Source organism: Strix uralensis, chromosome 25, assembly GCF_047716275.1.
Source record: "Strix uralensis isolate ZFMK-TIS-50842 chromosome 25, bStrUra1, whole genome shotgun sequence".
Taxonomy (NCBI): domain Eukaryota; kingdom Metazoa; phylum Chordata; class Aves; order Strigiformes; family Strigidae; genus Strix; species Strix uralensis.
This window is the reverse complement of record NC_133996.1, coordinates 376,425-387,779: the sequence shown is the minus strand read 5'-3', so window position 1 is coordinate 387,779 and position 11,355 is coordinate 376,425. Positions and strand designations below refer to the sequence as shown.

The window sequence follows — 11,355 nt, the reverse complement described above, 5'->3', positions numbered from 1 at the left end:
GTGATAAACAGCACAAGAGGGAGCTGCACATAAGGTATTACTGTTCTGAGGGGTACGGAGGGGCCCATATGTCGACCAGACCCATACCATAGAGAGGTCTGCTGCCTCCCTGGGGCTCGGGTCAGAGACATTAAAAGGAAGGTCACTGCTCTGGTGCAGCCCTCTGATTACTACCCCTTGTTGGCTATCCAGGCAGGTAACGATGAGGTGGTAGAGAGAAGTCTTAAGTCACTCAAAAAGGACTTCAAGGCACTTGGGTGGCTAATTGAAGGCTCGGGAGCTCAGGTCGTGTTTTCATCAATCCCTCAAGTGGAAGGGAAAACCACTGAGAGAGGGTGGAAAACACATCTGATTAACACGTGGCTCAGAGACTGGTGCCACCATTGGAATTTTGGGTTCTTCAATCATGGCAAGGTTTATAAGACACCTGGTCTGCTGGTGACAAAAGAGACAGGTGGGATGCAGCTGTCCCAGAGGGGGAAAAGGATTCTGGGGCAGGAGTTAGCAGGGCTTATTGACAGGGTTTAAACTAGATCTGAGGGGGGACGGAGAGATAACTGGGCCTGTTAGGAATAAGCTCAAGGGAACCATGCCAAAGCTTGAAGGATGGTGGACTGGTGAGGGCTCTCCCTCTGCCACTTCATTTGAGAGAAGGGAAAGATGTTTAGGAACCGTGGAAGCACCTGAGAAGGGTCTGGTAGGGAATGGGGCCCACACTCACAAAAAGGTGTTGGATTCATGAGCTCATCTCAAGTGCATCTATACCAATGCACCAGTATGAGCAACAACCAGGGGGAGCTTGAGGCCATGATGCAGCACGAGAACTATGACATAGCAGCTATAACAGACACGTGGTGGGATGCCTCACACGACTGGAGTGCTGCAATCGATGGCTACAAGCTCTTCAGGAGGGACAGACAGGGAAGGAGAGGTGGTGGAGTGGCCCTATATGTAAGAGAATGCTGTGACAGCTCAGAAATCAAATACAGTGATAACGGGGTGGAGAGTGTTTGGGTTAGGTTAAGGGCCAATAAAGCAGATCTTGCTGTGGGAGTCTGCTATAGACCCCCCAACCAAAGCAGTGAGGGGGATGAAGCTTTCTATAAACAGTTGGGAGAAATCTCACGGTCACTTGCCGTTGTTCTTGTGGGGGACTTTAAGCTCCCGGGTATCTGCTGGGATCACAACGCAGCAGAGGGGGAACAATCCAGGAGGTTCCTGGAATGTGTGGAGGATAACTTCCTCACACAGCTGGTGAGTGAACCGACCAGGGAAGGTGCCCTCCTGGACCTGCTTCTTGTGAACAGGGAAGAGCTTGTGGGGGAGGTAAAGTTGGAGGCCATCTGGGGTGCAGTGATCATGAGATGATTGAGTTTTCGATCCTTGGAGAAACAAGGAGAGGGGTTAGTAAAACTGCCACCTTAGACTTCCGGAGGGCAGACTTTGACCTGCTCAAAAGACTAGTTAACAAAATCCCTTGGGAGGCTGCCCTGAAGGATATGGGAGTCCAGGAAGGCTGGACATACTTCAAGAAAGAAGTCTTAAAGGCACAGGAGCGGGCTGTTCCCATGTGCTGGAAAACAAGCAGGAGGGGAAGGAGACCGGCCTGGCTAAACAGGGACCTTTGGCTGGATCTCAAGAACTAAAGGAGAATCTATGACCTGTGGAAGAGGGGGTAGGTCTCTCATGAAGACTATAAAGATGTAGTGAAGCTATGCAGGGAGAGCATTAGGAGAGCCAAAGCGCAGCTAGAGCTCAACCTGGGTACAGCTGTTAAGGATAATAAAAAATGTTTCTATAAATTCATTAACAACAAAAGGAGGATTAGGGAAAATCTCCCTCCTTTACTGGATGCAGAGGGAAACATGGTAACTAAGGATGAGGAAAAGGCTGAGGTGCTCAACGCCTACTTTGCCTCAGTCTTTAGCAGTGGAACTGGCTGTTCCCTGGACACCCAGCCTCATGAGCTGGGAGATGGGGAGGGGAAGCAGATTGAGGTCAGCACAGTTGAAGAGGAGGTGGTCAGAGACCTGCTACACCACTTGGATGCACACAAGTCTGTGGGACCAGATGGGTTACACCCAAGGGTGCTGAAAGAGTTGGCAGATGTGCTCGCCAAGCCGCTTTCCATGATTTACCTGAAATCATGGCTGACTGGGGAGGTCCCATTGGACTGGAGGGTGGCAAATGTGACACCCATCTACAAGAGAGGCAGGAAGGAGGATCCAGGAAACTATAGACCTGTCAGTCTGACCTCGGTGCCAGGGAAGGTCATGGAGCAGGTCATCTCGAGTGCCATTAAAAGTCATATAATGGACAACCAGGGGATCAGGCCTGGTCAGCATGGGTTTATGAAAGGCAGGTCCTGCCTGACAAACCTGATCTCCTTCTATGACAAGATGACTTGACTATTGGACGAGGGAAAAGCTGTCAATATTGTCTACCTGGACTTTTGAAAAGCATTCAACACAGTTCCCCATAAAATTATAGAATCACAGAATCACAGAATCATCACGGTTAGAAAGGACCTTGAAGATCATCTAGTCCAACCATTAACCTAACACTGCCAGTTCCCATCTACACCATATCTCTCAGCGCTATGTCGACCCTACTCTTAAACACCTCCAGGGATGGGGACTCCACCACCTCCCTGGGCAATACATTCCACTGCCTAATAATCCGTTCTGTAAAGAAATACTTCCTGACATCTAGTCTAAACCTTCCCTGGCGCAACTTGAGGCCATTCCCTCTTGTCTTATCGCTCATTACTTGGTTAAAGAGGCTCATCCCCAGCTCTCTGCAACCTCCTTTCAGGGAGTTGCAGAGGGCCATGAGGTCTCCCCTCAGCCTCCTCTTCTCCAGACTAAACCCCCCCAGTTCCCTCAGCCGCTCCCCATCAGACCTGTGCTCCAGACCCTGCACCAGCTCCGTTGCCCTTCTCTGGACACGCTCGAGTCATTCAATGGCCTTTTTGGAGTGAGGGGCCCAAAACTGAACCCAGGAATCGAGGGGCGGCCTTACCAGTGCCGAGAACAGGGGCAAGATCCCCTCCCTGTCCCTGCTGGCCACGCTAGTGCTGATACAGGCCAGGATGCCATTGGCCTTCTTGGCCACCTGGGCACACTGCTGGCTCATGTTCAGCCGGCTGTCAATCAACACCCCCAGGTCCCTCTCTGACTGGCAGCTCTCCAGCCACTCCTCCCCAAGCCTGTAGTGCTGTTGGGGGTTGTTGTGGCCCAAGGGCAGCACCCGGCATTTGGCCTTATTGAACCTCATCCAGTTGGCCTCAGCCCATCGCTCCAGCCTGTCCAGGTCTCTCTGCAGAGCCTCCCTACCCTCGAGCAGATCAACACTCCCACCCAACTGGGTGTCATCTGCAAACTTACTGAGGGTGCATTTGATCCCCTTGTCTAGATCATCAATAAAGATGTTAAACAAGAGTGACCCCAAAACCCAGCCCTGGGGGACACCACTCGTGACCGGCCTCCAACTGGATTTAACTCCGTTCACCACAACTCTTTGGCCCCATCCATCCAGCCAGTTTTTTACCCAGCAAAGCGTGCGATCATCTAAGCCTCGAGCAGCCAGTTTCGCCAGGAGAATGCTGTGGGAAATGGTGTCAAAGGCCTTGCTAAAGTCAAGGTAAACAACATCCACAGCCTTTCCCTCATCCAATAAGCAGGTCGCCCTGTCGTAGAAGGAGATCAGGTTTGTCAAGCAGGACCTGCCTTTCATAAACCCATGCTGACTGGGCCTGATCCCCTGGTTGTCCTGCATGTGTTGTGAGATGGTACTCTGGATGAGCTGCTCCATCAGCTTCCCGAGTACCGAAGTCAAGCTGACAGGCCTGTAATTTCCCGGATCATCCTTCCGACCCTTCTTATAGACGGGTGTCACATTGGCCAATCTCCAATCTGTTGGGACCTCCCCGGTAAGCCAGGACTGCTGGGAAATGATGGAAAGTGGCTTGGTGAGCACCCCAGTCAGCTCCTTCAGCACTCTTGGGTGTATCCCATCCGGTCCCACAGACTTGTGTGTGTCTATGTGATGTAGCAGGTTCTGGAATGCGGGGGGGGGTCGTTCTCCCAGTCTCTATCATCTGGCTGAGGGGGCTGGATTCCCTCAATACAACTAGTCTTGTTATTAAAGACTGAGGCAAAGAAGGCATTAAGTACTTCAGTCTTCCCCTCATCACTTGCTACCAAGTTTCCTTCAGAAAAACTGGCTGCCCATGGCCTGGATGAGCGAACAGTCTGCTGGGTCAAGCACTGGCTGGATGGACAGTCCCAGAGAGTGGTGGCCAATGGAGCTAAATCCAGCTGGCAGCCAGTCACAAGTGGTGTTCCTCAGGGCTCGGTGTTGGGACCATTTCTGTTCAACATCTTTACTGATGATCTTGATAAGGACACAGAGTGTATCATCAGTGAGTTCGCAGATGACACCAAGTTAAGCGGGAGCGTCGATCTGCATGAGGATAGGGAGGATCTACAGAGAGACTTGGATAGATTGGATTGGTGACCAACATCAACGGGATGGGCTTCAACAAGGGCAAGTGCCACGTCCTGCACTTGGGCTACAACAACCCCCTGCATGGCTCCAGGCTCGGGGAGCTGTGGCTGGAGCTGTCTGGAAGAGAAGGATCTGGGGGTTGTAATTGACAAGCAGCTGACCATGAGCCAGCAGTGTGCCCAGGGGGCCAAGAAAGCCAACGGCATCCTGGCTTGTGTTAGAAATAGTGTGACCAGCAGAAGCAGGGAGGTGATAGTCCCCCTGTGCTCTGCACTGGTGAGGCCACACCTGGAGTGTTGTGTCCAGTTTTGGGCACCTCAATACGAGAGAGATCTCGAGGTGCTGGAGCGAGTGCAGAGGAGGGCAACGAGGCTGGGGAAGGGCCTGGAGAATAAATCCTGTGAGGAGAGATTGAAGGAGCTGGGGCTGTTCAGTGTGAGGAGTAGAAGAATGTGTCAAAGTTATATGAAGTAAGCAAGCAAATTTATCAGGGCCCGCTTGCTGTGCTCACTGGGTGCTTTGGGCACTGAGCATCCCTGTCCCCTCTGTCCCCGGGGTCCCAGAGCTGCCCCCACCGCGTCCCTGGGAGCAGGGCGGAGCAGGGACCGGGGCTGCGGGGGAGCTCGGGGGGGCGGGCGGTGACACCCCCTGCCCCAGGCCTCGGGGCTGGGGACATCCCTTGTGCGAGAGGGGATGCCTGGGGCAGGGGGGTGCCTGGGGCAGGGGGTTGCACTCGTCATAAGCGTCCTTCCTTTGTCCGTCCCCCCGCTACAGAAGCCACGTTAGGACTCGGCTGGGAACATTTGTTGTGACGACCTGTTTTCTTTCTCACAGCCTCCTTTTCCAGAGGCAGGAACACTTCCCCAAAATTCAGTGACTGCCTCAAAAATGAAGATAGCCTTTCAGGCAATGGAGCAAGCAGCGAGACAAAGTGTAAGAAAAAGAAAAAAAAGGTGAGGAGTGCGAGTGTGGAGATCTACTGACACAACAGAGCCATTTAACTTCCAGAACTGCTTCTTTTCAGCTCATCAGTGAAAATCCCCCTGCGAAGAGCCTGGGGCACCTTCTTCCATCTTCCCATTCCGGTGATTCAGGGAGTTCCAGAGATGGACTCTCCCGGTGGATCCCACCTCGCCTAAGAGCCAACACACGCACACGGCAGTGAGGAAGTTCACCAAGTTGGGACGGTTCTGGATCAGATCCCGTCTATCGTGCCAGCCGTGGGAGTGGGTTAGGGTCTGGGTGCCAGCAAAGGGCACAGGTGACAGTGAGGGTCTCAGCTCCAGCCGCTGGGACACGACCAGTAGGTGTGTCCCGGGTGCAGCTACTGGAGGAACTGGGTGAGTAAAGCGAGCAAGTTGCGGCAGCAGCAGGCGAAGCAGGACTGCAGGTCACAGCCCGTGGGCCTGGTGCTGCCTCTGGGGAGCCAAAGCGATCGCATCTCCCCCAGACGCCAGGAGAAGTGCGGGGATGTCACGTTTAACCGACTCCAAGGGGGGCGGCTGGTGAGCAGGAGGCCCCAGGAAAGCAGCACCGCGGCGGCAGCACCGGCGGGACAGAACACGGCGCGCTGGCGGCGGCAGCCCCGGGACCCCCCCCGGTACCCGCCAGGTCCCGGTGTCCGCTGCCGCCGCCCAGAGGGACGCCCGGCCCCGCTCCCCGCCTGCCCGCGGGCGGGAAACCCGCCCTCCAGGCCGGGCGGCCTCAGGCCCGCCGCCCCCCCGCCCCGGGCGGCGCGCTCGGACCTGCCCCCGCCGCGGCTCCCGCCGGCCCCGGCACGCCCCGGGCGGCAGAACGGGCGCGGGTCCCGCCGCCCCGGCAGAGCCGCGCCGCGCCGGGCCCGGCCCCTCCGCGGCCTCCTCCGCTCGGCAGCGCCCGCGGCCCCCGGCCAGGCCCAGCCGCCGCCGCCGCCGCCGCCGGAAGTGACGCTACGACGGGGCGCCCGCGCGCCGCTCCCGGCAGGCAGCGGGGGGCAGCGGCTGCCATGGCAACGGCTCCCGCGGCGTCGGTCCCGCGGCAACGCCGCCGCCGCCGCCGCCCGCTCGGGAGGAGCCGCAGGACACTCCCGGCTCCGGACGCTGCCGGGCGCGCCGCGGGCTGGAGGCGGCCGCGGCCCCGGCCCCGGCCCGGACGGGAGCGGTGAGCTGGGGGCGGGGAGCGGCGCCGGAGCCCTCCGGGTGGGCCGGCGGCCCGGGACGGGGCGGGCGGGAGGCGCGGGGGAGGGCGCTGGGCGGGGCGGCGTCCCGCGGCGGGCGGGCGCTGTCGCCCCGGGGAGGCGGGAGCCCCTTTCCCCCCCTCCCCGTGTCCGTGCGGGTGTGCCCCGGGGTGTGCGCGACCGTCCCTGTCCGTGTGTCTCGCTGCCCCGCACGGCAGACTCGGTGCCCGGTGTCCGGCGGGCGGGTACGACGCGCTCCCGAGCTCGCTGGGAAACCCGGGCTGCGGGTCTGGGAGCAGCGCGGGGACTGATCTCCGCTGCGGAATGCCTTAAGGGAATGGGGATCCCCGAAATAACTGCAAAATAGGCGGATTTCTGGCCAATCGTGCTCGACAGCCTGACTAGATCCACAGGTGGCGTGTACCCGAGGCTGGGGGTGGGAAGGACCCCCGGCTGCTTCTGCTTCACTCCTGAAAACAAAGACTCGTTTGGGCTGGAAAACATCCCTGGGGGTGGCTCAGCCCAAGGAGCCGTATGTGGTCCAGCACGAGTGCCCGGCAGAGGCTCGTGCGGCTGCTCGTGGGCAGGGGGCAGGAGCAGGACAGGGCCAGCACAGCTTGGAGAGTTTAGTTCCAGCGCAATTACTTGGTTTGACTTTTGTCAAAATATGCTCTCGTCTTTTTCCTGTCTAAACCCTGGTCTCCCTTGGAAGTGTGTTTCAAAGGACACCGTGTTAATCATAAACTCACTGCATCCAAGCAGTTGTTTATGAGTGGGGTGGCAGACAGAGCCCTGCCTGTGCCCTTCACACACACCGGCATTAGTCACGCTCTGTTCAAAACTTGAACCCTGAAGAGCCAGATCTCACCGTGAGGAGAAGCCAAGCCGAGCGGTCAGGTCGTGCTGCGTCTCTGTTCGGTTCTCTCGGTGCCCACACAGGGTTCTGCAGCCTTGAAGGTGACTGTTAGAGGTTCCTGTGTCTAAACTGTAACATTTTTGTCTCTCTGAGATAGCGATGATCTTTGGTGTCTTTCTCTCGTAGAACATGGCTTCAGCAGATAAGGAGTTTTCAGAAGATGGCAATTTTTCGCCAAAAGGTGGCACCAGCAAGCTGCCAGCAGATGCATCTCCTGACTCGAGATGCCCCATCTGCTTGGACAGATGTGACAATGTCGCCTATCTAGATCGCTGCTTGCACAGGTTCTGTTTCAGCTGTGTGCAGGAGTGGTCAGACAGCAAAGCAGAATGCCCCCTCTGCAAGCGACCCTTTCTTTCCATTTTCCATACGATTCGTGCTGACGATGCCGTTGAAGAGTATATACCCAGCCCGTCAGAAAACAGCTCTGCCTTAGCGGGGGAACGCCGCGCTGGCAGTTCACCTTCCCCAAGGACGCTGTCACCAGATAACGGGGTACTGTTTGACGGGCTGTCTGACCAACCCGTGCGGGAGAGGGTCGGAGAGATCCAGCTTATGCTAAGGACTCTGGCCTGGATGAGGCAGGCGAGCGCAGAGGGCACCTCTCTGCCGCGGATTCCGGAGGAGGACATGATCAGCTTCCGCAGAGCTCTGTACCGCAGCGCTGGGTGGATTCGTAGCATTCAGGGCGGTGGCCGCTATCGAGACGTTTCAGCAGAGTTTTTCCGCCGCAACCCTGCTTGCCTTCACAGGTTGGCTCCTTGGTTGAAGCGAGAACTTACAGTCCAGCTCGGTGCCCGAGGATCGTTGGCAAACGTTGTGCAGCGCGTTATCGTGAGTAACGTGACCAGGTATGATCTGGACAGTCAGGCCTTTGCTGACGAGCTAAAGCCATTGTTGCTGAATCGCACTGAACGCTTCTTACATGAATTCATCGCGTTTGCCCGGTGTCCTTTTAACTTAGAAGCATACGATCTACACGCCAATTATGACTGTCCTGCACCATCATACGCTGAAGGAAACCACTCAGACTTACCAATTCTTACATCCCCAGATATGGCGTATGGGCTCCACAGAGAGACTCGGATAGATTGGATCGGTGGCCAACGTCAACGGGATGGGCTTCAACAAGGGCAAGTGCCAGGTCCTGCACTTGGGCCACAACAACCCCCTGCATGGCTCCAGGCTCGGGGAGCTGTGGCTGGAGCTGTCTGGAAGAGAAGGATCTGGGGGTTCTAATTGACAAGTGTGTCGGGGTCACCATTAGCCGGCGTCCTTATTTCTCCATGCGGGAACAGAAACGACGCAACACCAGTGTGATGATCAGGTCGTCCATGTTTGTTTTTTTTTTTCCTTTTCTGGTTACATTTATATTCTACTAAGTTCCGTACATGCACTCATCTATCTTCTAATAGGCTACAGGTCATCTACACGAGCTGTTCACGCGCCTCTACAAGCATTTGCATTGGTTAATTTCAATTAGCACATAAAGCCCAAAACTTGCCAAAACTCCCTTATCTCATACCCTGTTTTGCTCAGACTTGTGTGCTTTTGCTGACCACAGGTGTTTCTCACTTATCTGCTATCTTGTGTGTTTTTGCCAGCCTTATTTTGCTGGCCTTGTCTTCCTCCTTGCATTCTTCTGTCTGCACTAACTTTCTCCCAGCGCGGCCCAGACTCCTACACAAGCGTAGGGAATGGCACTCGGAAGATCTCGCGATGTACGGAAAGAGTAGTTACAACCTCCCCTCCTTTCCTTTGTTATTAAATAAGGTAATGGGTAGGCCTGTAATGCCGAGGGCACACCCACGGAGGAGGTGCTTGGCGAGCATATATATGCAAGTTGGGCAGTTCAATAAACGGACATTTTGTATCCACCACATTGGTGTCTGTACTGATGTCCCCGAGAAGGTCTTAACCCCCTGCGGTATCTGGCCCTGCGACCTGAGCGCCACCAACAGGTGGATAGGCAGGCTTAAAGATGCAGAGCCAGCTGCAATAGACAAGCAGCTGACCATGAGCCAGCAGTGTGCCCAGGGGGCCAAGAAAGCCAACGGCATCCTGGCTTGTGTTAGAAATAGTGTGACCAGCAGAAGCAGGGAGGTGATAGTCCCCCTGTGCTCTGCACTGGTGAGGCCACACCTGGAGTGTTGTGTCCAGTTTTGGGCACCTCAATACGAGAGAGATCTCGAGGTGCTGGAGCAAGTGCAGAGGAGGGCAACGAGGCTGGGGAAGGGCCTGGAGAATAAATCCTGTGAGGAGAGATTGAAGGAGCTGGGGCTGTTCAGTGTGAGGAGGAGAAGAATGTGTCAAAGTTATATGAAGTAAGCAAGCAAATTTATCAGGGCCCGCTTGCTGTGCTCACTGGGTGCTTTGGGCACTGAGCATCCCTGTCCCCTCTGTCCCCGGGGTCCCAGAGCTGCCCCCACCGCGTCCCTGGGAGCAGGGCGGAGCAGGGACCGGGGCTGCGGGGGAGCTCGGGGGGGGGGGCGGTGACACCCCCTGCCCCAGGCCTCGGGGCTGGGGACATCCCTTGTGCGAGAGGGGATGCCTGGGGCAGGGGGGTGCCTGGGGCAGGGGGTTGCACTCGTCCTCCTGCAGGATCTGTGTCCCTGCACAGAAGCTGCTTTTTTGGGGAGGATCTGGGGAGGGGGTTACTGATGGAGCTCAGTGTGTGGGGGCTCTTGTGCTGGGCGAGAGGCACCTGAAGGCTTCCATGTCGGGGGCTGGGAGCTGGAGCCCCTTCTCCCCCCCAGCGGAGCCGGGCAGGGAGCAAGCTTTGCTCCCGGAGAGAGAAAGTGCCGGCCTGTCTCCCTTTCTTCCCCGGGCCTGCGCTGTGAGTGCACCCGGGCTGTGGGTGAAACGTGGAGGGGACGGGGGCTGCCTGCCTCGTGCCGCTGGCCTTGCCCGCCTTGGTTTGCACAGGGCCTTTGGGCTGTTTTGGCCTGGAATCTCTTTTGCACGGTGTGTACCTGAGGGCTTAGCTTCTTCTTGCTCTGTCTATACAATGCTGTGGAGGCTGAGGATGAAAAGTGCAGCAGGTGGCCTAGCTGGGAGGGACTGCAAAGCCAACTCCCCCTCCCTGTCCTTTCCCTGCATTTGAACTCCGTAGGTGATTTTCTGAGCAGCAGTTCCTGCGTACATCCAGGGAAAGCAGTGGCGGGCTTGGCAGTGCTAGGTCTACAGCTGCACTCGATGATCTTAAAGGTCTTTTCCAACCTAAATGGTTCTATGAAATGTGGTCCAGATGCCAGAAAAAGAGTAAATAAGGAGTTGCAAAGTTGCCGAGCCAGGATGAGAGAGGTCAGGTGCTGGGAAAGGGAAAATAGTACTGTAAATACTTAAGGCAGGAGCCACAGCTGTAAATGAGAGTATGTGGAGCTGGGGACTCTCCAGCAGACCCTTGGAAGGGACCCTTGGTCCATCTCAGTGTCAGCTGACAGCTGAAGTTCATTAAATAACAGGAAGGTGTAACACTGGGCTCCTATTCATTCTCTCAGCTATGGTAGAGCTTTTGTCATTAATTGCAGGATGACAGTACCAAAGTGATAAAATCCAGAGGGACTGGAATATAAAGGTGACGGGTGAGGCTTCCTGGGTAGCGAGACTTGATTTAGAAAGCACTCAGCCACTTAGCAGTGGGCTGGAGGGGCAAGAGATTAGTCCTGGAAATTCTCCTCCTCCTTTCCTGGCTCCCTTGAGATGCAACATCTAGAAGATCTTGATGGGTCTTCATCTAGATGAGAAAATAGAGTGAAATAACCATCTCACAATG

At 56.1% G+C, this 11,355-nt stretch overlaps 1 protein-coding gene across 1 annotated transcript; it reads left to right on the top strand.

Moving 5' to 3' along the window:
* The first annotated feature begins 810 nt into the window (after nucleotides 1-810).
* LOC141954502 (E3 ubiquitin-protein ligase Topors-like) lies at nucleotides 811-9,460 on the top strand. The gene is made up of 5 exons (XM_074894103.1): nucleotides 811-854; nucleotides 5,604-5,735; nucleotides 5,834-6,284; nucleotides 6,472-6,648; nucleotides 7,707-9,460. Exons 1-5 carry the CDS (start codon nucleotides 811-813, stop codon nucleotides 8,817-8,819), a joined length of 1,917 nt encoding a protein of 638 aa, XP_074750204.1. The 3' UTR covers nucleotides 8,820-9,460.
* The last annotated feature ends 1,895 nt before the right edge of the window (nucleotides 9,461-11,355 follow it).